General features: G+C 45.9%; 3 protein-coding genes, 1 long non-coding RNA gene and 1 other non-coding gene across 5 annotated transcripts in view; 4 read left to right on the forward strand and 1 right to left on the reverse strand.

Annotated features, from left to right (window-relative positions):
* The first annotated feature begins 2,739 nt into the window (after positions 1-2,739).
* On the forward strand, positions 2,740-3,518 carry LOC722055 (plakophilin-2). The gene is given in 3 exon segments (XM_028830307.2): positions 2,740-3,056; positions 3,059-3,099; positions 3,102-3,518. Coding segments are annotated over 3 exon segments (603 nt in total). The 5' UTR covers positions 2,740-2,797; the 3' UTR covers positions 3,405-3,518.
* Positions 3,519-10,550: 7,032 nt separating this feature from the next.
* MRPL51 (mitochondrial ribosomal protein L51) lies at positions 10,551-11,823 on the reverse strand. Its single transcript, NM_001194316.2, is given in 3 exon segments — positions 10,551-10,963; positions 11,358-11,468; positions 11,554-11,823. Coding segments are annotated over 3 exon segments (387 nt in total). The 5' UTR covers positions 11,633-11,823; the 3' UTR covers positions 10,551-10,766.
* Positions 11,824-11,874: 51 nt separating this feature from the next.
* The window catches only part of NCAPD2 (non-SMC condensin I complex subunit D2), a 37,174-nt gene continuing 22,095 nt past the window's right edge, over positions 11,875-26,953 (forward strand). Inside the window, exons 1-6 of the mRNA XM_001105024.5 lie at positions 11,875-12,645; positions 13,494-13,643; positions 23,758-23,833; positions 24,115-24,173; positions 24,660-24,835; positions 25,135-25,277. Coding sequence (XP_001105024.3) covers positions 13,517-13,643; positions 23,758-23,833; positions 24,115-24,173; positions 24,660-24,835; positions 25,135-25,277 — 581 coding nt within the window. The 5' untranslated portion in view covers positions 11,875-12,645; positions 13,494-13,516. The remainder of the gene's footprint in view (positions 12,646-13,493; positions 13,644-23,757; positions 23,834-24,114; positions 24,174-24,659; positions 24,836-25,134; positions 25,278-26,953) is intronic.
* LOC144332748 (uncharacterized) lies at positions 18,851-21,710 on the forward strand. The gene is made up of 2 exons (XR_013400809.1): positions 18,851-20,031; positions 20,798-21,710. It is a non-coding gene; the product is annotated as an uncharacterized LOC144332748 (long non-coding RNA).
* Positions 24,253-24,582, forward strand: LOC114671231 (small nucleolar RNA U85). The gene has a single exon (XR_003721112.1). It is a non-coding gene; the product is annotated as a small nucleolar RNA U85 (small nucleolar RNA).

A 26,953-nucleotide genomic window follows, 5' to 3' on the forward strand; every position in this document is an offset into this window, starting at 1 on the left:
TGCTGGGATTACAGGCTTGAGCCATGGCACCCAGTCTATATAAAGATGTTTAAAATAAGAAATGTAAGTTATGGCCGGGCGCGGTGGCTCACGCCTGTAATCCCAGCACTTTGGGAGGCTGAGACGGGTGGATCACGAGGTGAGGAGATCGAGACCATCCTGGCTAACACGGTGAAACCCTGTCTCTACCAAAATACAAAAAAAAAAAATTAGCCAGGTGTGGTGGCGGGCGCCTGTAGTCCCAGCTACTCGGGAGGCTGAGGCAGGAGAATAGTGTGAACCCGGGAGGCAGAGCTTGCAGTGAGCCGAGATCGCGCCACTGCACTCCAGCCTGGGCGACAGAGCGAGACTCCACCTCAACAAAAAAAAAAAAAAGAAAGAAAGAAACGTAAGTTATGCCACAGTACACCATTTGCCTCAGTAATAAACAATATTTACAAAGTCCTACTGATGTAAACGATGTCTACTTCTACTGATTTAAGCCAAAATTTTGAGATAACTATAATGAAGAGAAATAGAAGATGGGAGGTATAAGAAAAGGGGAGTTAGGTAGGGGTGTGAATCCAGTTTCCCGACAAGATGACTAGCTAATACAGGTCACTGGCTCTCTCTTTCAAAATCAAACCTGGGGAATCTATAGAAGCTGTAAGAAAGCATGAATTTCAAGAACTAACAACAACAAAACCATAAGAATGTCCTGGAAAAAGACTGAAGGCTATTGTTATGGGTTGAATTATGTCCTCTAAAAATTAATATGTGATGCCAGGCACAGTGGCTCACGCCTGTAATCTCAGCATTTTGGGAGGCTGAGGCGGGTAGATCACCTGAGGTCAGGAGTTCGAGACTAGCCTGGCCAACATGGCGAAACCCCGTCTCCATTAAAAATACAAAAATTAGCTGGGTGTGGTTGCAGGCACCTAAAGTCCCAGCTACTCAGGAGGCTGAGGCAGGAGAATTGCTTGAACCCAGGAGGTGGAGGTTGCAGTGAGCTGAGATTATGCCACTGCACTCCAGCCTGGGCAGCAAAAGCGAGACTCCGCCTCAAAAAAAAAAGCGGGGGTGGGGGGGAATTTGGAGACAGACACACACACAGAAGAACGCCATGACAACTTGAAGGTAGAGATCAAACTAGGAGAAGGCATGGAACAGATCCTCCCTCACAGCCCTCAGAAGGTACCCACCCTGCTGAAACCTTGATTTCCAGACTTCTAACTCTGGAACTATGAGACAATAAATTTCTGTTGTTTAAGCCACCCAATTTGTAGCACTTTCTTTGTTTATTTATTTATTTACTTATTTATTTATTTGAGATGGAGTCTCACTCTGTTGCCCAGGTTGGAGTGCAGTGGTGCAATCTTGGCTCACTGCAACCTCCGCCTCCCAAGTTCAAGCAATTCTCCTGTCTCAGCCTCTCGAGTAGCTGGGATTAGAGGCATGCACCACCACACTGGGCTCAGTTTTGTATTTTTAGTAGAGACAGGCTGGTCTTGAACACCTGACCTCAAGTAATCCACCCACCTCGGCCTCCCAAGGTGCTGGGATTACAGGCGTGAGCCACTGTGCCCAGCAGGAGTGGTTTCTTATATGAGTGTTTCTTAGAGTATGAATGTCCCTAAGGACAAAAAAACAGAACATTGTTTTTCTAGGAGACCTCAGGTGCAAAAGATGGAGTTAATTATACTCTTTGATTCCTGACGTGCATTTTCACTTAGCCATGGAAGGATCCTGCCTCGTTTCCTTTGTATATTCCCTTTTTCCCCATTCCACTCTCTCGCCATAGAGAATGTTCTAAATCATTTGATATTGATCATTTTGTGTTTGGCAAACATGCTTGCTTGCTTTTTTTTTTTTTTTTTTTTTTTTTTGAGACAGGGTCTTGCTCTGTCGCCCAAGTTGGAGTGAGGTGGCACAATCTTGGCTCACTGCAACATCTGTCTCCCGAGTAGCTGGGATTACAGGTGCTGCCACCAGCCCAGCTAATTTTTGTATTTTTGTTAGAGACAGGGTTTCACCATGTTCACCAGGCTGGTCTTGAACTCCCGACCTCTGGTGATCCACCCGCCTCAGCCTCCCAAAGTGGTGGGATTACAGGCATGAGCCACCGTTCCCCACCTGTGCATTATTTCTGTTCATATATTTTTATTTTTTATTTATTTTTATTTTTTATTTTTTTGAGACGGAGTTTCGCTCTGTCGCCCAGGCTGGAGTACAGTGGCCGGATCTCAGCTCACTGCAAGCTCCGCCTCCCAGGTTCACGCCATTCTCCTGCCTCAGCCTCCCGAGTAGCTGGGACTACAGGCGCCCGCCACCTCGCCCGGCTAATTTTTTTGTATTTTTTAGTAGAGACGGGGTTTCACTGTGCTAGCCAGGATGGTCTCGATCTCCTGACCTCGTGATCCGCCCGTCTCGGCCTCCCAAAGTGCTGGGATTACAGGCGTGAGCCACCGCGCCCAGCCCATATATTTTTAATTACATAAATATTGTTTTAAATGTTAGTCTTTTTTTTTTCTACTCCATACTAAGTTTTGTTTGTTTTTTGAGATGGAGTCTCACTCTGTCGCCAGGCTGGAGTGCAGTGGTACCATTTCGGGGCTTACTGCAACCTCCACCTCTGAGTTCAATTGGTTCTCCTGCCTCAGCCTCCCGAGTAGCTGAGACTACAGGCGCCCACCACCACATCTGGCTAATTTTTGTATTTTTAGTAGAGAGAGGGTTTCACCATGTTGGCCAGGAAGGTCTCGATCTCTTGACCTCGTGAGCTGCCTGCCTCAGCCTCCCAAGTGTTGGGATTACATGCATGAGCCACCACACCAGGCCTACTGTACTTTTAAAGTTTCCTATCTGGAGTGCCCCCAGCTCCGCGGTGGCTTCGCGCGTGAGTCCTGAGGCAAGGGAGCGCTCGGTCTTCCCCACCGGCCCCATGGCAGCCCCCGGCACCCCAGCTGAGTACGGCTACATCTGGACCATCCTGGGCCAGCAGATCCTGGGACAACTGGACAACTCCAGCCTGGCGCTGCCCTCCAAGGCCATGCTGAAGCTGGCAGGGAGCAGCGGCCGTAGCAGCCAGTCAAGAGCCTGCGAATCCAGGAGCAGGTGCAGCAGATCCTCTCCAGGAAGGGCCGCAGATCCGTGGTCAACGGAAATCTTCACCGAACCAGCGTGTTCCTGAGTATGTCTACAACCTGCACTTGGTTGAAAATGATTTTGTTGGAGGAGGCCATTCCCCTGTTCCTAAAACCTATGACATGCTAAAGGCTGGCACAACTGCCACTTATGAAGGTTGCTGGGGAAGAGGGACAGCACAGTACAGCTCCCAGAAGTCTGTGGAAGAAAGGTCCTTGAGGCATCCTCTGAGGAGACTGGAGATTTCGTTCGTTTGTAGAGATGGGGGTCATGTTGACTAGGCTGATTTCTTTTTTTTTTTTTTTTTTTTTTTTTGAGACGGAGTCTCACGCTGTTGCCCAGGCTGGAGTGCAGTGGCGTGATCTCGGCTCACTGCAAGCTCCGCCTCCTGGGTTCACGCCATTCTCCTGCCTCAGCCTCCTGAGTAGCTAGGACTACAGGCGCCCGCCACCGCGCCCGGCTAATTTTTTGTATTTTTAGTAGAGACGGGGTTTCACTGTGGTCTCGATCTCCTGACCTTGTGATCCACCCGCCTCGGCCTCCCAAAGTGCTGGGATTACAGGCTTGAGCCACCGCGCCCGGCCCAACTAGGCTGATTTCAAACTCCTGGGCTCAAGTAATCCTCTCTTCTCAGCCTCCCAAAGTGCTGGCATTACAGGTGTGAGCCACCTTGCTAGGCCTAGCTGTTTTTTTCTGGTACTTATCATCATAATATGAAATAATATTATGATTTATCAGTGTGATTTTTTTTTTTTTTTTTTTTTTTATTCAGACGGAGTCTTGCTCTGTCGCCCAGGCTGGAGCACAGCGGTGAGATCTCAGCTCACTGCAAGCTCTGCCTCCTGGGTTCATGCTATTCCCCAGCCTCAGCCTTCCGAGTAGCTGGGACTACAGGCCCCCACCACCATGCCCGGATACTTTTTGGTATTTTTAGTAGAGACGGAGTTTCACCGTGTTAGCCAGGATGGTCTCGATCTCCTGACCTCGTGATCTGCCCATCTCGGCCTCCCAAAGTGCTGGGATTACAGGCGTGAGCCACCGGGCCCGGCATTTTTTTTACACAGAGTCTCACTCTGTCACTCAGGCTTGAGTGCTGTGGTGCGATCATAGCTCACAACAGCCTCAACCTCTCTGGTCTCAGGTGATCCTCCCACTTAAGCCTCTCTCTCTTTTTTTTTTTTTTTTGAGACAGAGTCTGGCTCTGTTGCCCAAGCTGGAGTGCAGTGGCGCAATCTCGGTTCACTGCAGCCTCTGCCTCCCTGGTTCAAGCGATTCTCCTGCCTCAGCCTCCCAAGTAGCTGGGACTACAGGCACCCACCACCACGCCTGGCTAATTTTTTTGTATTTTTAGTAGAGACAAGGTTTCACCACGTTGGCCAGTCTGGTCTCAAATTCCTGACCTCATGATCCACCCGCCTCGGACTCCCAAAGTGCTGGGATTACAGGCGTGAGCCACCGTGCCCAGCCACAGTTCAGTCTCTCAAGTAGTTGGGACTACAGGCGCATCCCACCACACTAGACTAATTTTTGTATTTTTTGTAGAGCCAGTGTTTTGCCACATTGCCCAGGCTGGTCTCAAACTCCTGGGCTCAAGTGATCTGCCCGCCTCAGTCTCCCAAAGTACTGGGATTACAGGTGTGAGCCACCGTGCCCAACCACTTTATCAATTTTATTTATTTATTTATTTTTGAGATGGAGTCTTGCTCTATCGCCTAGGCTGGAGTAGGGTGGCACAATCTCAGTTCACTATAACCTCTGCCTCCTGGGTTCAAGTGATTCTCCTGCCTCACCCTCCCAAGTAGCTGGGATTATATGTGTGTGCCACCATGCCCGGCTAATTTTTGTATTTTTTAGCAGAGATGGGATTTTGCCATGTTGGCCAGGTTGGTCTTGAACTCCTGACCTTGGGCGATCCACCTGCCTCAGCCTCCCAAAGTGCTGGGATTACAGGCTGGAGCCACTGAACCTGGCCACTTTATCAGTTTTATAGAAATCAATTAGATTCTTGTTATAAAAGATGAGGTTTTAGCTCTTTTTGATTATCTCATTTGATATTGTAAAAGGAATTTTTAAAAACTCAACTCTATAATTGAAACAAAACAGAATGTTAAACTTGGAACAGAAGGAAATATCCTTAACTTGGTAAAAGTTATCTACTAGAGATTCATAACAAATATTTAATAGACATGTATTCCATTTAAGATCAAGAACAAGAAGAGGATGCTTTTTCTTTTCTTTTCTTTTTTTTCTTTTTCTTTCTTTTTTCCGAGACTGAATCTCCCTCTATTGCCCAGGCTGGAGTGCAGTGGTGTGATCTCAGCTCACTGCAACCTCCGCCTTCCGGCTTCAAGCGATTCTCCTACCTCAGCCTCCTGAGAAGCTGGGATTACAGGTGCCTGCCACCATGCCCGCCTAATTTTTGGTTTCTTTTTGTTGTTGTTGTTGTTTTGTTGTTTTTGAGACAGAGTCTCACTCTTGTCACCCAGGCTGGTGTGCAATGGTGCAGTCTTGGCTCACTGCAACCTCCGCTTCCTGGGTTCAAGCGATTCTCCTGCCTCAGCCTCCCAAGTAATTGGGATTACAGGCATCCACCACCATGCCCAGCTAATTTTTGTATTTTTAGGAGAGATGGGCTTTCACCATGTTGGCCAGGCTGGTCTCGAACTCATGACTTGTCTACGCTTAACTTTTTGTGGAACTGCCACTTTTCCAAAGTGGGTACACCATTTCACTAGAGGCTAAATTTTAATATTCATTACACTCTTCAGGATCTGACTCTTGCCTCCCATCTCTTTTCCTGTCTTTTGCCACAAGCAGTAGCTCCACCAGTAAATACCACTCATAGCTTTCTCATGCACACCATACTGTTTCTTGCCTCTGGGCCTTTATTTCTGCTTCAACTGCCTGGAAAGCCTGTCAGCCTCCACTCCTTTAAGACAACTCAGTGGCCACCTCTTCTCTAAAGCCGTTCTCCTCCCCATTCCTGCTTCCTCAGGAAAAGATAGGTGTTTCTTCCTCTCCACACCTATACACATAGATGTTAACAAACTTTGAATGTCACGACATACTGGGTTTCATAACTATGCTTCTTCATCTGCCTCCTGCACTGGGTGAATTCTTTTTTCCTTTTTTTTTTTTTTTTAAGGCAGGATCTTGCTATGTTGCCCAGGCTAGAATGTGGTGACATGATCTCAGCTCACTGCCACCTCCACCTGCTGGGCTCAAGCCATCCTCCCACCTCAGCCTCCTGAGCAGCTGGAATTACAGACACGTGCCATCTTGCCCAGCTAATTTGTTTTTTGTATTTTTTTTAACAGAGACTGGGGTTTCACCATGTTGGCCAGGCTGGTCTCGAACTCCTGACCTCAAGTGATCTGCTCGCCGTGGCCTCCCAAAGTGCTGGGATTACAAGCATGAGCCATTGCTCCTGGCCTCAAGACCTCATTCTAATACCATCTTTTCTTTTTTTTTTTTGAGATGGAGTCTCGCTCTGTCGCCCAGGCTGGAATGCAGTGGCCGGATCTCAGCTCACTGCAAGCTCCGCCTCCCGGGTTTACGCCATTCTCCTGCCTCAGCCTCCCAAGTAGCTGGGATTACAGGCGCCCGCCACCTCGCCCGGCTAGTTTTTTGTATTTTTTAGTAGAGACGGGGTTTCACCGGGTTAGCCAGGATGGTCTCGATCTCCTGACCTCGTGATCCGCCCGTCTCGGCCTCCCAAAGTGCTGGGATTACAGGCTTGAGCCACCGCGCCCGGCCCCCATCTTTTCAACAGATACCTTTTCTGATCATCCCCTCAGCAAAAAACAAAACAAAACAAAAACCAAAAAAAAAAAAAAACCCAAAAAAACAAACAAACACACACCACTCTCATGGGACTCACTTTCATCATCATATTTAAATTCACATTTTGTTTACATACACATCTCTTCTTTTTTTCTTTTTTCCAGTCTTGCCCCTGCATAAACGAGATGAAGCTGCTGCCAATTTAACCAAGTGAGAATCCCAGTGCTAACTGTCTGTTGGATGGGATATCTTTATTGGAGCAGATTAACATAGCCTCACATTTGTGGTTTGTGACCACTGATTTAGCAAATACATTGTTTTTCTTTCTTTTTTTTCTTTTGAGACAGGGTCTTGCTTTGTTGCCTAGGCTGAAGTGCAGTGTCGCAAGTTCGGCTCACTTTAGTCTCACCTCTCCAGGCTCAAGCAATCCTTCCGCCCAGCCTGCGCAGTAGCTGGGACTACAGGCACATGCCACCAACCCCCGGCTAATTTTTTTTTTTTTTTTTTTAAGAGACAGCATTTCACCATGTTGCCCAGGCTGATCTCAAATTCCTGGGCTCAACTGATCCTCTTGCCTCAGCCTCCCAAAGTGGAATTACAGGCGTGAGTCACTGCACCTGGTGAACATTCTTTTCTTTTTTGTTTTTTTCCTTTGAGACAAGAGTTTCGCTCTTGTTGCCCAGGCTGGAGTGCAATGGCGCGATCTTGGCTCACTGCAACCTCCGCCTCCCAGGTTCAAGCGATTCTCCTGCCTCAGCCTCATGAGTAGCTGGGATTACAGGCATGCGCCACCACGCCCAGCTAATTTTGTAGTTTTAGTAGATGGGGTTTCTTCATGTTAGTCAGGCTAGTCTCGAACTCCTGACCTCAGGTGTTCCACCCACCTTGGCCTCCCAAAGTGCTGGGATTACAGGTCTGAGCCACCATGCCCAGCCAACATTCTCTCCTAACGCATCAAGAGGATGGTCAGAAGAAGTCCACCATGGAGGGGATGAACAACAGTATACAGTCATGGTCTTTAATCAGGGCTATGTTAATTCTGTTCTGCAGAGTATCACATTGGTCTACCATCTTGTAACTTTACATCCTTCAGACTTTTTTTTTTTTTTTTTTTTTAAAGACAGAATCTCCCTCTGTCACCCAGGCTGGAGTGCATGGTGCAATCTCAGCTCACTGCAACCTCTCTCATCTCCTGGATTCAAGCAATTCTCCTGCCTCAGCCTCCCGAGTAGCTAGGATTACAGGCACACACCACCATACCTGGCTAATTTTTTTGTATTTTTAGTACAGACAGCGTTTCACCATGTTGGCCAGGATGGTCTCAATCTCCTGACCTTGTGATCCGCCCACTTAGGACTTCCAAAATGCTGGGATTACAGGTGTGAGCCACCAGACATCTTTTAAGTAGAATGAAGACTACTTAGAGGTAAGAACCAACTCTACCTTGGTGATTTTTGTTCCTCCAAATATTCTTGCACATAGTAATTCAGTATTTATTGAAAGAAAACGTTATATACTGTTTCATACCACAAACAAGATTGTTCTGTCCTTGAATACAAAACCTTTTGTATGTTTGAACCAGGAAATATTCTATAAATGCCTGTTGACCTATTAATTTTCTCTTCCCTAACAATCAGATACTCTACCAAGATATGTAGATAGCTTCTTCAGGGCACCTTGCACTTAGCACAGTCCCAAATATTTTATTTTCTCCACTCTAGTACCACCAAATCATGTAAAGTATCACAGTCATTAACATTTCACATCAACCTCTCCATTCTCATGCATAGCTCCTTCCAGCCACCCCTCTGAAAACTGACTCTCCAAAACATTTCCCTAAGACCCAGGATCATGTTTTCATATATACCCATCAATCCATTTATCCAAAACCCACCTGTAATTTAACAAGTACTCTATTTTTATTAAAGATGGAGTCTTCCTATGTTCCTAAGGCCGGCCTCCAACTCCTGGTTTCAAGGGATCCTCCCACCTCAGCCTGCAGAGTAGCTGGGATTATAAGTGTGCACCAACTGCCCCACAACAAGTATTTATTAATCTAACATCATTTTTATAGAATTTTTGTTTTTTTAAACATAGAGATGGGGTCTTGCTATGTTGCCCAGGCTGGTCTTGAACGCCTGGCTTCAAGCAATCCTCATGCCTTCGCCTCTCAAAGTGCTGGGATTACAGGTGTGAGCCATTGCACCCAGCCCTAACTTCACTTTTTTTTTTTTTTTTTTTTTTGAGACAGAGTCTCACCCCAGTTGCTCAGGCTGGAATGCAGTGGCACGCTCTCAGCTCACTGCAGCCTCAAACTCCTGGGCTCAGGTGATCCTCCCACCTCAGCCTCTTGAGTAGTTGGGACTACAGGCATGCAGAAGCATGAGTAGCTGGGACCACAGACATGCAGAACCATGCCCAGCTAATTTTTTTTTTTTTCTTTTTTTTGAGACGGAGTCTTGCTCTGTCGCTCAGGCTGGTGTGCAGTGGCACTTATCTCGGCTCACTGCAAGCTCCGCCTCCCGGGTTCAAGTGATTCTCCTGCCTTGGCCACCGGAGTAGCTAGGATTACAGGCGCCCGCCACCACGCCCGGCTAATTTTTTTGTTTGTTTTTGTATTTTTAGTAGAGACAGGGTTTCACCATGTTAGCCAGGATAGTCTTGATCTCCTGATCTCATGATCCGCCTGCCTCTGCCTCCCAAGGTACTGGGATTACAGGTGTGAGCTACCGCACCTGGCCACTTTTTTTTTTAGTAGAGACGGGGTTTCACCATGTTGCTCAGACCAGTCTCAAATTCCTGGCTCCAAGCAATCCTCCTACCTCAGCCTCCCAAAATGCTAGGATTACATGTGGGCACCATTATGCCCAGCTGTAATTTTTTAAAATTATTATTTAAAAAGAACAAAACACATAGATGCCCTAGACTCAATTCAGCTCTACTGATCAATCTTTAGGGGTTGAGACTAGGCTTTTGAAATGTTAAAACATCCAGACAACTCTGATGACCAGTCAGGCTTAGTATCCCCCATCTCTACCACTCATATGGTACTTAATGTTTCATATTTAAATGGAAAGGACACCTCACACTTTTGTTTCTCCTATAGTTCCTACTCAAAGAATATGCCTAATAAAATATTTCATTAGAGTAATACAGAAGTATGACTCCATTTTTCTCTTATATTTCATTTCAGTGTGGAAGGCTCCTTAGAAACACTATTAACAGCATTATGTCAAAAACTGCCAGTAACATTCTCATCAACTTTTCTTTTTTTAAAGGCATTAGGTATAGCTAGACTGTAAAAGGCAAGTGGTGTGAAGCCCAAACCTAAGATCCTAAGATCTAGAAGGAGTCAAGACTTCACAGTCGGCGAGCACGTTGGCTCACTCCTGTAATCCCAGCATTTTGGGAGGCCGAGGTGGGCGGATCATGAGGTCAGGAGATCGAGATCATCCTGGCTAACAGGGTGAAACCCCGTCTCTACTAAAAATACAAAAATTTAGCTGGGCATGGTGGCGGGCACCTGTAGTCCCAGCTACTCAGGAGGCTGAGGCAGGAGAATGGCGTGAATCCGGGAGGCGGAGCTTGAAGTGAGCCAAGACCGCGCCACTGCACTCCAGCCTGGGCAACAGAACGAGACTCTGTCTCAAAAAAAAAAAAAAAAAAAAAAAGACTTCACAGTCTACATGAGTAAGTAGAGGCAGCATCTAGAGGAAAACAGAAGTATGTGGCTATCAAATTCCAAAGAAGCCCCATTTTATTACAGAGAAAATACAAAGCTGTTTCCTCACAGGGAAGAGTACAGTTTCCCTTCTCCAGGGTGACAGATGAGCCTTTTCCGAAGTTCTCAGCTTTCTCTTCTACCGAAACCTCCCACGTCGGTTAAAGTGTTTGTAGAGATAGCGGATGCGTTTATGAAGGTTGTGCAGGTCATCAGCGAACATTCTACTTCCAACCATTTTCTTCTTTCGGATACAACGTTGCAATTCATTCCCTTTCCAACCTCGAAGCCATATGGGCCCCCTGATCAGTTCTTTGGGGTGCTTTTCAAAGTTTCCTGTGTAATGTGAGAGAACACATTAGATCCAAGACAAGAGAACCCATCCTACACCAGCTAAGCTTTCAACCCACAGTTGCATCTTGCTTAGCAGCACCTATAGACAAGACACATCACAGTACAGAACAATAGCAGAGACTCTGGAGCCAGACTGCTTGGGGTTAAAATTCTTATACTATCATTTATTAACTTTGGAAAAATTGTTAACTTTTACTTATGAAGTAAAAATTATATGAGGGTACTCAGAACAGTGACAAACACAATGTAAACAGCTACATAAGTGTTTGCTCTTACTATTGAGCACAGTACCACTCTCTACACAGGAGAAAAAGATAGTCATTACAGAGTAATTGCTATTCTGAAATTGTGTACCACGTCGAAGGTCAAGTCGTACCCAGGATCCCGATGTTGTCATACACTCCGAACATGGCCCTCTTCTCGTTCCAACGATCAACCACTTTGGGGGGCGGGAGAGTGAGCCTTATACCGATCAATCTCGGCACACCTAGGGATGGGGAAGGGAGGGAATTAGTCTGAGCCGCCTATTATACTACGAAGCAGTTATCCGGATGTCTACAGCAGCCACTTACCAAGAGAGAAGCTTCTGCACGCCAGAGGCACCCAGTTCCACAGGCGCCTGCCTGCCCCAGATAAGAGGCTCCCTGCCATTTCTCTAGTCTCCCCGCTTCAACAACACACCAAATAAGTCCAGGAGTGAGGGCCACACGTGGCCCTCAAGATGACGACAGGAACCGTCCCCGCCGACTTCACACGAGGGCAGCCATCTTGGGCCTTACCCAGGTAGCTGTGGGCGCAGGGCCCACCTACGCCCCATCAACTACAGCCACAAGCCCCGCCCCCCGGGTTCCGGCCGAAGGGGCCTCTACCACCCTTCCCGCCTCATTGCTTCCGGTTCGCCCGCCGGAAGTTTTGGAGCGCCGGACAAGCTGAGGTCCGCGACTGGTTGCTAAGATTCCCCAAAACTGAGATTTCAAGAAAATTCACCCTTTCTGCTTTTTTTGGCGTCCTTCAACTGTGAAGGAAATGAAGGTTGAGAACCTGGAACCCGCTTCCAAAAACCAAGCCCTTTCTCTGTGCCTCACAACAGTCTTGCGCTGTAGCTTTTTTTATTACCCCCATTTTACTACTGGGAAGGAAATTTGAGGCCCTGAAAGTGAAGTGACTTGCTGGACGTCACTTAGCGGAGGAGATGGAGAAACCTGGATTAGAGGCGATGTCTTCTAACTCCCAGCGTGGACTGGCCTCCTTTCCTGGGGGTGACTGAATGATTCACTATTCCAGGGCACTACTACTGCCCAGCCAGGGACGCGACATCTCTGGCCGGCAGAAATACGGCCTCCTCCCCGCCGACCGGGCAAAGGGGTACCTTGCCGGAGCGGAGCCTTGGCACGTCCCCAGGCGGCGCTGTGATTGGCCGGCCGCTCCAGCGAGCGTCGCGATTGGCCCCCTGGCAGCCGTTGAAATTTGAACTCGGTATTTGTGGCTTTGCCCGCGCGTTGCCAGACTCAGAGGCGGCCCTTTGCCTCTGCCTGCCGGGGATTGGCCGGATTCTCCGCCAACTTGAAAACTGCCTTGCTAATTGGTGCGTGTTGTGCCCGAGTGTTTTTTCCTTTTCATTTCAGCCTGACTGCCGGAGTCAGAGCCGCGGGTGAGATCCCCAGGTAAGATGTGGTGTTGCAGGTCGTAAAAGAGTAGAAAAATCGAGTACATGTCAGTATGACCCAGTATTGGGCAATATACAATAGGCAGGGAGGTCTAGTAGATATAACCTTGGGGCGCGATGTGGGAGAAACTGTGAGTCTGACAGATCCGCAACGGAAGATGTTAAGCAAATCGCTTAACTTTCTTACTGCAATATCCGCTCTGTAAACTCATTTGTATTATTATGCACCTCATGGGATTGAGGTTAGGAGACTTAGATCAGATATGATGCATGCAAATAGCCTAACAGACCTGGCACAGGATAAATAAATCATCATTGTTAATGCTCTTACCATTCTGGTGCAGGAAGCCCACTAGCCCATGCTGGGGCACTGTTCTGGCCTCAGATGAGATCGGACCATTCTCTACTTAAGGAGCTTTGCACATAAAAATGGAAATAATACTTTGCACATTAATATGTCACTTTATAGTTCTTTAAACACCTTTATACTGCTTGATTCGTTTGATCATCAGAGCAACTTTGTGAAGTAATCAGAGTTTAGTAACCCTGTTTTTACAGATAAAGTCCAGGGGTTTAACTGACACGATCAAGTGCCAGTGTCACTACTAGAATTAGTTTCTAGTCCAGGGTCAATCTCAGATCCTGTAAGATAATGTTACTAGCTTGCTATAAAACTAAAAGCCATTATATATGTTAGGGATGGGGAAGTAACAGAACCAGATAATGCTACTAGCTTGCTATAAAACTAAAAACCATTATATATGTTGGGGATGGGAAAGTAATAGAACCAGATACGAAGACAGGTCTTGAATATAGACCCTGACCTTTTCACTGTTTGGTTTCTAGCCCTGTGAGCCTGTAGGAGAAGAATGGCTCCCCAAATGTATGAGTTCCATCTGCCATTATCCCCAGAGGAGTTGTTGAAAAGTGGAGGGGTGAATCAGTATGTTGTGCAAGAGGTACTGTCCATCAAACATCTTCCACCACAGCTTAGAGGTAAGACTCCATAGCTGTCACTGTACTTAGCTCTTTCAAAGGACCATCCCACATGGAATTGCTACATTGTCATTTCTGTTTCACTGCACCTGGAAGCATCATAAGAGCAAGAAATATGTTTTTCCTATTTTGCTGTTTTATCCTAACATTGCATGGGATGCATGACACAAAGAATACATTCATTAACTGCCTTTTCTAGATTAGTCAAAAACAGTCTTGGCGTATGTGATTACTCTTTGGGGAAAAGTTATTTTCCATCTTTACCCCTTACCGTGTGTCCAAATTAAGTCCTGGTGGATTTAAGAGTTATAGGAAGGGATCGCTTTTTCAGAATGTCTGGGACTTAACCTGACCAGTTTTTGGTAATACCTTTTTAGAGTCTAGATATCTTCCTTCCAAGATGTACAATTATGGGGGAAAAAACCCATAATATATATGTACCATTGCAACACCATGCAATATATGTACAGTGCAGTCACCTACTGAAACCTGTAAATGATCAAAAGCACCTTTTGCATTACCAGAAAGACTTCATAATGTCCTTGTGCTTGTTGGAAGCGGTCTTATAGCAGCTAGGTTGCTTTGGAGAGGTATAGAGATTAAAGACTAGAGCCAGGCTGCCTGGATTTGAATCCTGGTTCTACTACTCTGACCTTGGACAAGTTACTTAATTCTCTCAATGCCTTGGTTTCCTCATCTGTAAATATAGAGATTATAACCTACTTCATTTGTTATCACCTACAAGAAGAACGGTTGGTTAATGCAGCAGCTTGACAATATGGCCCCAGCTTGTCTCCTCTTGGGCTTTCTTTCACGGTTGCTAGATGGCAACTTCTTTTTCTTTTTCTTTTTTTTTGAGACAGGGTCTCACTCTGTTGCCCAGACTGGAGTGCAGTGGGGTGATCTCGGCTCACCGCAACCTCCGCCTCCCCAGGCTTAAGCGATTCTCCTGCTTCAGCCTCCCAAGTAGCTAGGATTACAGGAGCACGCCACTACTGCCTAGCTAATTTCTGTATTTTTAGTAGAGACGGGATTTCACCATGTTGGCCAGGCTGGTCTTGAACTCCTGACCTCAAATGACCCATCCACCTCAGCCTCCCAAAGTGTTGGGATTACAGGCATGAGCCACTGCACCAGGCTAGATGGCAGCTTCTTGCTCTAATGTCCAGAAGTGGAAAAAGGAATTTTCTATCTTGTATTTTTTATTCTTTATTTTGAAAGACAAGGTACTTAAGACTCTTGCCCAGGCTGGAGTGCAGTGGCATGATCACGGCTCACTGCAGCCTCAACTTCCCAGACTCAAGCAATCCTCCCACCTCAGCCTCCCAAGCAGCTGGGATCACAGACATGCACCACCATACCTGGCTACATTTTTTATTTTTTGTAGAAACGGTGTTTCCCTATGTTGCCCAGGCTAGTCTCGAACTCCTGGGCTCAATGAATCTTCCCGCCTCAGCCTCCCAAAGTGCTGGGACTACAGGCTGGAGTGCAGTGGCCTGATCACAGCTCACTGCAGCCTCAACCTCCCAGGCTCAAGCAGTCCTCCCACCTCAGCCTCCCAAGTAGCTGGGACCACAGACATGTACCAAAGTGCTGGCATTGTAGGCATGAGCCACCATGCCCGGCCAGCCTCTTTTGTTAAAAACTAAAACACACACACATTAGCCTAGGCCTACACAGGATCAAGGTCATCAAGAAGTCACTAGACGATGGGAATTTTTCAGCTGTATTATATTTTTATGGCACCACTGTCGCATATGTGATCTATTGTTTACCAAAATGTTACAGGGCACAGGACTGTACAGGTAAGAGAAATAGAATTACCCAGACTGGTTAAACTGATCAAGATTATTACCTAGGAGCCTCCCTAAACTTGAGCATATCAACCATTTGGTAAGCAAGTAAGAAGGCAGAGTGTGGTGGTTGGCTAATGGATGGCAAACCAACAGTGTCCACAGGTTTACTGTTCTGTCCATATCATGTGGATATATGTGTCACCAATTGAACATGCTGCATACTATGACAAATTGCTCTTCAGTTATTATAATGATGCATCATTTTTAAAAATGGTCACCTTTTTTTTAAGTTCCAGAGTACATGTACAGGATGTGCAAGTTTGTTACATAGGTATACATGTGCCGTGGTGGTTTGCTGCACCTGTCAACCCATCACCTGCATATTAAGCCCAGCATGTATTAGCTATTTTTTCTTATGCTCCCCCTCCTGCTCTTCCACCCCCTAACAGGCTCCATTGTGTTGTTCCCCTCCCTGTGTCCATGTGATCTCATTGTTCACCTCCCACTTGTAAGTAAGAACATGCAGTGTTTGGTTTTCTGTTCTTGCATTAGTTTGCTGAGGATAATGGATGGAGTACCAGATCCATCCATGTCCCTGCAAAGGACATGATCTTGTTCTTGTCACTTTTTTTTTTTTTTTTTTTTTTTTGAGACAGAGTCTCGCTCTGTCACCCAGTCTGGAGTGCAGTGTTGCAATCTCAGCTCACTGCAACCTCCGCCTCCCAGGTTCAAGAGATTCCCCTGCCTCAGCCTCCCGAGTAGCTGGAACTACAGGCACATGCCACCACATCCAGCTAATTTTTTGTATTTTAGCAGAGACAGGTTTCACCATGTTGGTCAGGATGGTCTCAATCCCCTGACCTTGTGATCTGCCTGCCTCGGCCTCGCAAAGTGCTGAGATTACAGGCGTGAGCCACCGCGCCTGGCCTGTTTAACAACAATATTAATAAAGTAGAGCAATTATAACTATGCCAGCATCACTACCCTTGCACTTTGGGGCAATTATTAAGTAAAATAAAGGTTCCTTGAATAGAAGCCCTGCAACAGTTGATATGATAACCAAGGTGGTTCTACTAACGGGTGAGTAGGGTTGCATATACAGTGTGGATATGCTGGACAAAGGGATGATTCACATCCCAGGCAGGAGGCGGCAGGGCAGCACCAGATTTTATGCTACTGAGAATGGCACACAACCTATAATTTATGAATTGTTTATCTCTGGAATGTTTCTTTCTTTCTTTTTTTTTTTTTTTAAGATAAGAGTCTCGCATTGTTGCCCAGGCTGGAGTGCAGTGGCTCAGTCTCAGCTCACTGCAACCTCCACCTCCTGGGCTCAAGCAATTCTCCTGCCTCAGCTTCCCAAGTAGCTGGGACTACAGGCGAGTGCCACCATGCCTGGCTAATTTTTTGGTTTTTTATTTTCTGTTCTGGAGACGGAGTTTTGCTCTGTTGCCCAGGTTGGAGTTCAGTGGCAAGATATCGGCTCACTGCAACCTCCATCTCCCGGGTTCAGGCAGTTCTCCTGTCTCAGCCTCCCAAGTGGCTGGAATTACGGGTGCCCACCACCATATCCAGCTAATTTTTTTTTTTATTTTCTAGTAGAGCCGGGGTTTCACCATGTTGGCCAGGCTGGTCTCGAACTCCTGACCTCATGTGATCTGCCCACCTCGGCCTCCCAAAGTTCTGGGATTACAGGTGTGAGCTACGGCGCCCAGCCTATTTCTGGAATATTTCACTTAATATTTTCAGACTTGAGACGGACCACGGGTAACTGAAACCTCAGAAAGTGAGAACACAGATTGGGAAGGACCACTGTATGTCAGATGGTTGTAAGAGCCAAAGAGAAAAATAAAGAAGACAGTGTGGCCAGGCGCAGTGGCTCACACCTGTAATCCTAGCACTTTGGGAAGCCAAGGCAGTTGGATTGCTCACGCTCAGGGGTTTGAGACCAGCCTGGCCAACATGGTGAAACCCCATCTCTACCAAAATTACAAAAAAGTTAGCCAGGCGTGGTGGTGCACACCTGTAGTTCCAGCTACCTGGGAGGCTGAGGTGGGAGAATTGCTTGAGCCCAGGAGGCAGAGGCTGCAGTGAGCCATGATCATGCCACTGCACTGCAACCTGGGCCACAGAGCTAGACCCTGTTTCAAAAAAGAAAAAAAGAAGTGTACTGCAAATGGTCACTCATCCCTGTAATCCCAGCCACTTGGGAGGCAGAGGCAGGAGGATTGTTAAGGCCGGGAGTTCGAGACCAGCCTGGGCAACATAGTCTCTAAAATTAATTATACAAAGCTTAAAAATAAATAATATAAAGAAGAAAGATAGTAGGGCCTGCCATTTCATCCATTTCATGTTGGATCATCAGAGAAGCCTTGCTGTTATGTCACGTTTGAGCAGAGACCTTAAAGTAAGGAAATGAACTATGCAGATTGTCAGGGAAGGGCATTCCAAGCAAACAGAAAAGCCTATGCAAAGGCCTGGAGGTGGGCAAATGCCAATAGAGTTGGAGTAAGCCAGGAAAAAGAGATTAGGTAGGAAGTGGTACAGATTATTGTAGAATCTTGCTCCTCAAAATGTGGTCCTCACATCAGCAGTGTTAATATCATGATCTCCTGATCTGGGATCTTATTAGAAATGCAGGATGTCAAGACCCAGGATGTCAAAGCTGCTAAATCAGGAAATCTGGTTTTTTTTGTTTGTTTGTTTGTTTTTGTTTTTTTTTGAGACGGAGTCTCGCTCTGTCGCCCAGGCTGGAGTGCAGTGGCCGTATCTCAGCTCGCTGCAAGCTCCGCCTCCCGGGTTTACGCCATTCTCCTGCCTCAGCCTCCCAAGTAGCTGGGACTACAGGCGCCCGCCACCTCGCCCGGCTAGTTTTTTGTATTTTTTAGTAGAGATGGGGTTTCACCGTGTTAGCCAGGATGGTCTCGATCTCCTGACCTCGTGATCCGCCCGTCTTGGCCTCCCAAAGTGCTGGGATTACAGGCTTGAGCCACTGCGCCCAGCCAGGAAATCTGTATTTTAAGAAGATCCCTCAGGCAATTTGGATGCAATTATTAGTTTGAGAAGCACTGATCTCTAGAGCCTCGTAGATCATGGCAAAAACTTGAACTTCAGTGTGAATGAACTTGAAAGCCATTGAGTTTTGAGCATGGGAGTGACATGGTCTGACATTTTAAAAGATTCACTGACTACTGTGTTGAGCAGAGACTATAAGAGGCAAGGAGAGAAGCAGGGAGACTAGTTAAGTGGCTAATATGGTAATACCAAGTAGACTGGACTGGAGGGATAGCAGGGGAAGTGGTGATAACATGATTCGGATATATTTTCAAAGTAGAGCTGACAGGAATGCTGATGAATTGGATTGGATTTATAGGGTTAGTAAAGGAATCTGAGATGAGAATGATTACAAGGCTTTTTTTTTTTTTTTTTTTTTTTTTTTGACAGTCTTGCTCTGTTGGCTCTGTCATCCAGGTTGGCGTGCAGTGGCGTGATCTTGGCTCACTGCAACCTCTGCCTCCCAGGTTCAAGCAATTCTCATGCCTCAGCCACTTGAGTATCTAGGATTACAGGTGTGCACCACCACACCTGGCTAATTTTTGTATTTTTAGTAGAGATGGGGTTTTGCCATGTTGTCCAGGCTGGTCTTGAACTTCTGGCCTCAAGTGCTCTGCCTGCCTTGGCCTCCCAAAATGCTAGGATTACAGGCTTGGGCCACCATGCCCGGCCTTACAAGGCTTTTTGACTTGAGCAACTAGAAGAATGAAGTTGCCATTTACTGAGATGGGGTAGCATATGGGAGGGAGAGGTTTAGATTGTTGGTTATGTGAGTGTGGAGTTCAAGGGAGAGGTTGTCAGCTAAAGATACACATTTAGGATTTAATACTCTGCATGTAGACAGCACTTAAAGCCATGAGATTGGAGTGAATGTAGATGGAGAAGAGAAGCAGTTTGAAGACCAAGACCTGAGATAGTCCAGCATTTAGAGGCTAGGAGGATGAAGAAGAACCAGTAGAAGAAATTAAGAAGCAGTCATTGGGGCAGAAAGTGAATGAAGGAGCTAAATGGACGCTAAATAAAGAGAGTCTTTCAAAAACAAAGGAGAGGTCAACTGCAGATTAACTACTGGATTTATTGATGTCATAGTCACTGGTAACCTTGACAAAGCTGTTTCAGAAGATAGTGGGGGCAAAAGCCTGCTTGGAATAGGTTTTTAAGAAAATGGAATGACAGAGATTAGAGATGATGAATTTATATAATGTATTTCTTTTAAGATGGGCAGCATTACATGTGTGTATGTTGAGTAGGAATGATCAGAGAGGGGAAAGCTGATGATGCAGAAGGAAGAGGGAACAGTCATTGGAGCAGTGCCTTTAGTAGGTAAGAGAGTGTGAGATTTTGTCACTGCACTCTAGCCTTGGTGACAGAGCAAGAACCTGTCTCAAAAAAACAAAAACAAATAATATTGCATCTTTATATTTGTTTCCATTTCTCTTGGGCTGTGAATGATGCCATGTACTATCTGTGTTTGTGTGTGGGTTTTTTTGGGTTTTTTTTGAGACAGGGTCTCACTCTGTCACCCATCCTGGAGTACAGTGGTATGATCACAGCTTACTGCAGCCTCAACCTCCTAGGCTCAAGCAATCCTCCCACCTCAGCCTCCGGAACAGCTAGGACTATAGGTGCACCCCACTGCGCTCAGCTAATTTTTTATTTTTCGTAGAGATGGGGTCTTGCCATGTTCCCTAAGCTGGTCTGGAGCTCCTGACCTCCAGCAATCCTCCTGCCTCAGCCTCTCAAAGTGGTGGGGTTATAAGTGTGAACCATCACATCCAGCCTGCATCAAATTTTGATAAGTTTTAACTTTATAATAGACATATATATTTGGCCGGGTGCAGTGGCTCATGCCTGTAATCCCAGCACTTTGGGAGGCCAAGGTGGGCGGATCACGAGGTCAGGAGATCAAGACCATCCTGGCTAACACGGTGAAACCCCGTCTCTACTAAAAATACAAAAAATTAGCTGGGCGTGGTGGCGGGCACCTATAGTCCCAGCTAATTGGGAGGCTGAGGCAGGAGAATAGCGTGAATCCAGGAGGCAGAGCTTGCAGTGAGCCAAGATAGTGCCACTGCACTCCAGCCTGGGCAACAGAGAGAGACTACGTCTCAAAAAAAAATAGACATATATATTTTATGGTAGTAAATGATACAATAGACTAGGATCTACGTATATTTTATGCATTCATGACATACCTAGCTTTAAAAAAAAATTAGCCAGATATGGTAGAGCATACCTGTTGTCCTAGCTACTCAGGAGGCTGAGGCAGCCGGATTGCTTGAGCCCAGGAGTTTGAGGCTGCAGTAAGCTGTGATCGTGCCACTGCACTCCAGCCTGGGAGACAGAGTGAGACTTTTGTCTCAAAAGGAACAAAGAAAAAATTCCAGTATATTTATTGAAAAAAATTAGCATATAAGTGGACCTACATAATTCAAATCTTGTTGTTCGAAGATTAATTGTAGACATACATATGTGTCCTACTTTTCTCCAGTGAGAGGGCCAAAGGCAGTAATATTGTAATAGAAATGAGTGCAAGTAGTGCCTAGAGTTTGGCTTCTACATACTGTTATTCCATAATAGGAGCCAGGATTCCACTGAGAATGGTTGATTACAGGACTGGGCCAGGGAAAGTACAAGATGAGCCCAGAACATCTTTTATTTTATTTATTTATTTTTGAGATGGAGCCTCACCATGTTGCCCAGGCAGATCTTAAACTCCTGGGCCCAAGCGATCCCGCTGCCTCCACCTCCCAAAGTGCTGGGATTACAGGCATGAGCCCAGCCCCTCTCATGATACAAGACAGGCAACAAAGGTGAAGGGAAACTGGGTGCAGTCGCCCACGCCTTTAATCCCAGCACTTTGGAAGTGTTGGGAATAACGCTCAAAATCCTAAGGAAAATGAACGTTCAAACAAAGGATTCTTAGCAAAGCAATTTTACTTCTACGCAGAGGGTGCTTCTCCTTGGCCAGTTGCCATGAGAGCACACCTGAACAGAGGGGCACAAGAGCCTTTATTCCTGATGCAAGTCCTGCCCCCGTACCCTTTTCCCCATTGGCCAGGGTCTGGTCGCACAGTTAGCCCAGTTGGCCAAACATTTGAACTTTAGATAAGGTGGGCGCATAAGGGAGAGAGGGGAAAAGGTGAAGGGGTGTCTGCAATGAGCTAGAGAGCTAGTCTTCTTTCCAAATAAGGAAAGGAATAATAATAATAAGAAATAGTAAGAAAGTAATAGTAAGAAATAGTACGAAAGAAAATAAATAAATAGTAATAAAGGAAAGCTAGTCTTCTTTCCAAATAAGGAAGGGAATGTGAGCTGGTACTGATAAGTCTGGTACTGATAAGCCTGGTACTGTGGTGTGTCTGGCCATGTAACAAAGGCAGAAAGGAAAAACAGAGAAAAAGGAAAAAAGGTAGTGGGGGAGGTACTACGAATTAAAGAATAAAGGATTGATCAGGCTATTTGAAGAGAAACCTCATCATATCCCACAGGAGGCTGAGGCAGCAGATCAGTTGAGCCCAGGAGTTCGAGACCAGCCTGGGCACCAAAGTGAGACCCCATCGCTACAAAAAATTAACAAAAAAAAAAAAATTAGCTAGGCTGGGCGCAGTGGCTCACACCTGTAATCCCAGAACTTTAGGAGGCCGAGGTGGGTGGATCATGAGGTCAGGAGATCAAGACCATCCTGGCTAACATGGTGCAACCCCCTCTGTACTAAAAATACAAAAAATTAGCCGGGTGTGGTGGCAGGCGCCTGTAGTCCCAGCTACTCGGGAGGCTGAGGCAGTAGGGAGTAGGCAGTAGGATCCCCTGAGCCCAGGAGATCAAGGCTACAGTGAGCTATGTTTGCACCACTGCACTCTGGCCTGGGCAACAAAGCAAGACCCTGTCTTGAAAAAAAAAACACAAAAAAATGGAGTCATGTTCAAAGGACACAGGCCAAGTTGAAGGAGATCGCAGAGACCAAGTATTGGACAATTTGTGCAAGAAAATAAATAGTAATGGATTAAAGCACAGAATAAGAGAAATATCCATAAGTCCATTCTGCTATAAATAAGTGAATAACTAAATAAAGAGAAAGGGACAACTAATCGTTACAGCAGCATTCCCATTAGTAAATGTAGAAGGAATAATAGAGATAGAAAATCACCATTTAGTAAACACAGCAGTAATTGTGGCAGGCAAGAATCATTCATGGATGCTTAAATTAGTGGGCAAATGTGATGTGAAACAGGATATTTATGTAGTCTGAAAGTATCTTCCCACAAAAATACTGATTGCAAAGGGGAAAATAATAATGTTACAGTGGAGAAATGTAGCAGACACTATGAAGTGATCAAAGTTAACATCAGCAGTAATAAGACATTCACTTCATGCACCTCTTGATACGATGCCTGAGGACCGACCCTCCTTTCTGCTGTAATCTTACAAAAATACATAACCTCAATATAATCGTGAGAAAACAGGCAAACCCAAATTGAGGGACATTCTACAAAATAAGAGACAAGTACTCCTCAAAGAAGTGTCAAGATGATGAAAGATAAAGACTGGAGGAGACGAAGGAGACCTGACAGTTAAGTGCACTGTGGGATCCTGAAGCAGAAAAAGGACACAAATAGGATAAACTGGTTTTTTTTTTAAAGATCCTGAGTTTGTGTTCCCTCTTAACTACTGTAAGTTGGACAAGTCATACAACCACTCTAAGGTGTAAAGTAGGCGTGGTACTGTCTGCTTTTGCTCAGGTGTGGTGAAGCTTTAACAAGGCTTTAATAGTAACACAAATATAAGATATCATCATCATTATTTTATTTTATTTATTGTTTGAGATGAGATGGAGTTTTACTCTTGTTGCCCAGGCTGGAGTGCGATGGCACAATCTTGGCTCTCTGCAACCTCCACCTCCTGGGTTCAAGCAATTCTGCCTCAGTCTCCCTAGTAGCTGCGATTACATGTGCCTGCTACCACACCCAGCCAACTTTTTGTACTTTTAGTAGAGACGAGGTCTCACTATGTTGGCCAGGCTGGTCTCGAACTTCTGACTGCAGGTAATCCACCTGCCTCGGCCTCCCAAAGTGCTGGGATTACAGGCATGAGCCACCGTGCCTGGCTGTCATCGTCATTATAGGTTACATTGAAGTGGACTGTTTGTCTCTTTTTTGTGATTCTACCAATACAAGTAATAAGCCTAGTTTTCTGCTATGGATATAATTTACTGAAAAGGTCTCTCTTCCCTCCAAATTGATTTGTTTTTTCCATCTTCATAGCATTTCAGGCTGCCTTTCGAGCTCAGGGGCCACTGGCTGTGCTGGAGCACTTTGATACCATCTACAGCATTTTGCAGTAAGTGAAACACCCAACTGGTACTTTAAAAAGAACTGGTGGCTGTTTGTCCTAACTGTGCATGGTAGTCCTGAAATTCCAAGTTATAGCTTCACTGATAAATGCTTCTGGATATTGATATCTCTACTGATGAGCATGTACCCAACTTGCCACTATATTAATTCAGTTGAACAATTTCACATGTGTTTTTAAACATTAGATTCACCGGTTAGATCTGATCTGTTAAAAAGGGCTCTGTAGGCTCCTTCCTATCTCACCCCCACACTTTCTTTCCCTCATAGTCACTTTCGAAGTATAGATCCTGACCTCAAAGAAGATACTCTGGAATTCCTGATAAAAGGTGTTTATGGGTCGGGGGTCGGGGATGGAAGGTGTTTGTTATCGTTTGTTTGTTTGTTTGTTTTTCCTACATTGTGTCAGCCACATGATGATATCAAGGCTGTTGTGATTCAGTTGGTTTGGCTAAGCCCAGGGACCTTTGGCCTGTTAAAGGTCTGTAATCTTGGTGGGCAATACAGAGTTATGTGTGTTCACTGTAAGGGCAGACCAACAAGAACTTTTTCCTACTTTTGAACTACCTCTTTTTAATGGGGGTGATTCTTCCAGTTGCTGGAGAGAAATTGTGGTAACTGGAGTGAGAGAGTAGGAACAGGGCATGTTCAGGCTATCAGGGCCAAGGGTCCCAAAGGACTTAGCTTGTATTATGGCCACTGAGAGATGAAACACAGATCTTTGGTAATCTGATGGCTGTAAGTGCTGGGTGTTTTGAAGTTGGGGTATATGAAAGAAGTGAGTGAAACTGATTCCAAGATTCTGCCCTTCACAGTGGTGTCCCGCCACTCCCAGGAGCTTCCAGCTATCCTGGATGATACAACTTTGAGTGGATCAGATAGAAATGCCCATCTAAACGCCCTCAAAATGAACTGTTATGCTCTGATACGTCTCCTGGAATCCTTTGAGACCAGTCAGACAAACCTCGTGGACCTGGACCTTGGTGGGAAGGTAATTTGGAGTTTTGGGCTCATGTTATGTGGGGTCTGGGGAGAAAGGGGAGTAGATGGGAAAGAAGGGAATCCAATGATCCATGAATCCTTTCTGTCCTCATTGAGAGTTTAGGAGAAAGAACTCAAAAGTGTCACACATTTTCTTCCTGGACAAGTAGCACTGTGGAACTTGTAATATTTCTTCCATATTACCTTCTATCTTGTCTTCATACTAGATTGTTTGGGCACTCAGACTGGCAGATTTTGACCCTCTTTTTTCCCTTATTTTTTCCTCAATGTATACACGATCCTTTTTAGGGTAAGAAAGCTCGGACCAAGGCAGCCCATGGCTTTGACTGGGAAGAAGAGAGGCAACCAATTCTTCAGCTTTTGACACAGCTACTTCAGTTGGACATCCGTCACCTGTGGAACCACTCAATAATTGAAGAAGAATTTGTCAGGTGGGTAGGGAGGATGGCTACAGATAATACTGGGCTGTGAGAGTGAGGCTCTGTTGCTAGATATGCCTTTTTTTTTTTTTCTTTTTTTTTGAGACAAAGCTTTGCTCTTGTCGCCCAGGTTGGAGTGCAATGGCGCAATCTTGGCTCACTGCAACCTCCACCTCCTGGGTTCAAGTGATTTTCCTGCCTCAGCCTCTCGAGTAGCTGGGATTACAGGTACCCGCCACCACAAGCTGATTTTTGTATTTTTAGTAGAGACGGGGTTGTGCCATGTTGGCCAGCCTGGTCTCGAACTCCTGACCTCAGGTGATCTACCCACCTTGGCCTCCCAAAGTGCTGGGATTACAGGCATGAGCCACCGTGTCCGGCTGATCTGCCTTTTAAATACTTCATTTCATGTCTCAGTTCTATCTGTAATAAAAGTGTAATCATAACATGGAGTTGCTAAGAACTAGATAATGGAATGTTAGAAACTGATGTGAATTCCTGTCATCTCTAAATGCCTGTTTATTCCTGAAGCAGTATTTACTGAGAATCTCCTTCTTGTGCAGCCGGCATCATTATAGGCACTAGAAACAAAAATTTCTGCCCTTTTAGAGTTTGTACTATAGAGCAGAAGTTTTTTTTTTCTTCTGAGACGGAGTTTCACTCTTGTTGCCCAGACTGGAGTGCAATGGCGCAATCTTGGCTCACCACAACCCCCGCCTCCTGGGTTCAAGCGATTCTCCTGCCTCAGCCTCCTGAGTAGCTGGGATTATGGGATTACAGGCATGAGCCACCACGCCTGGCTAATTTTGTATTTTTAGTAGAGACAGGGTTTCTCCATGTTGGCCAGGCTGGTCTCGAACTCCCGACCTTGGGTCATCTGCCTGCCTTGGCCTCCCAAAGTGCTGGGATTACAAGCGTGAGCCACCGTGCCAGACCAGAAGTCTTACTTTTAAAATAAGTAAAATAAGTGTGATGGAAGAAGGTTGTGATTTTAAATCAGCTACTCTAGGCCAGGTGCAGTGACTCATGCCTATAATCGCAGCACTTTGGGAGGCCGACGTGGGGATCACCTGAGGTCAGGAGTTCAAGACCGGCCTGGCCAACATGGTGAAACCTTGTCTCTACTAAAAAAATACAAAAATTAGCTGCGCGTGGTGGTGGGCGCCTGTAATCCCAGCTACTTGGGAGGCTGAGGCAGGAGAATCACTTGAACCTGGGAGGGGGAGGTTGCAATGAGCCGAGATTGCACCATTGCACTCCATCCTGGGTGACAAGAGCAAAATCCTGTCTCAAAAAAAATAGACAGACAAACAGATAGATAAGCTACTCTAGTAAGACTTCTTTGAGATGGTGATATTTGAGCAAAGACCCAGAGGAGGTGACTGATAGCTATGAGAATATGTGGAGGAATAGGAATGGCAAGGAAAAGGAATAGCAAATGTGAAGACCTTGAGGAGGGAGTGTGTCCAGCACGTACGAGCAATAGCAAGGAGGCCAGAGAGTTGTCAGCTGAGAGCAGGTAAGAGGGCTAGGCTGTGAGGCCATGGGAGCAGTGGGGATCCACACCGCAGGTTCTTGTGGGTCATCATGGTGACTTTGGGATTTCCTCAGAGTGAAATGGAGCCACTGGGGAGCCACAAGCAGGGAGGTGAGGTGATCTGACTTGTACTTTAACAGGGCCATCCTAG

Source organism: Macaca mulatta, chromosome 11 (genome assembly GCF_049350105.2).
Source record: "Macaca mulatta isolate MMU2019108-1 chromosome 11, T2T-MMU8v2.0, whole genome shotgun sequence".
Classification (NCBI taxonomy): Eukaryota; Metazoa; Chordata; class Mammalia; order Primates; family Cercopithecidae; genus Macaca; species Macaca mulatta.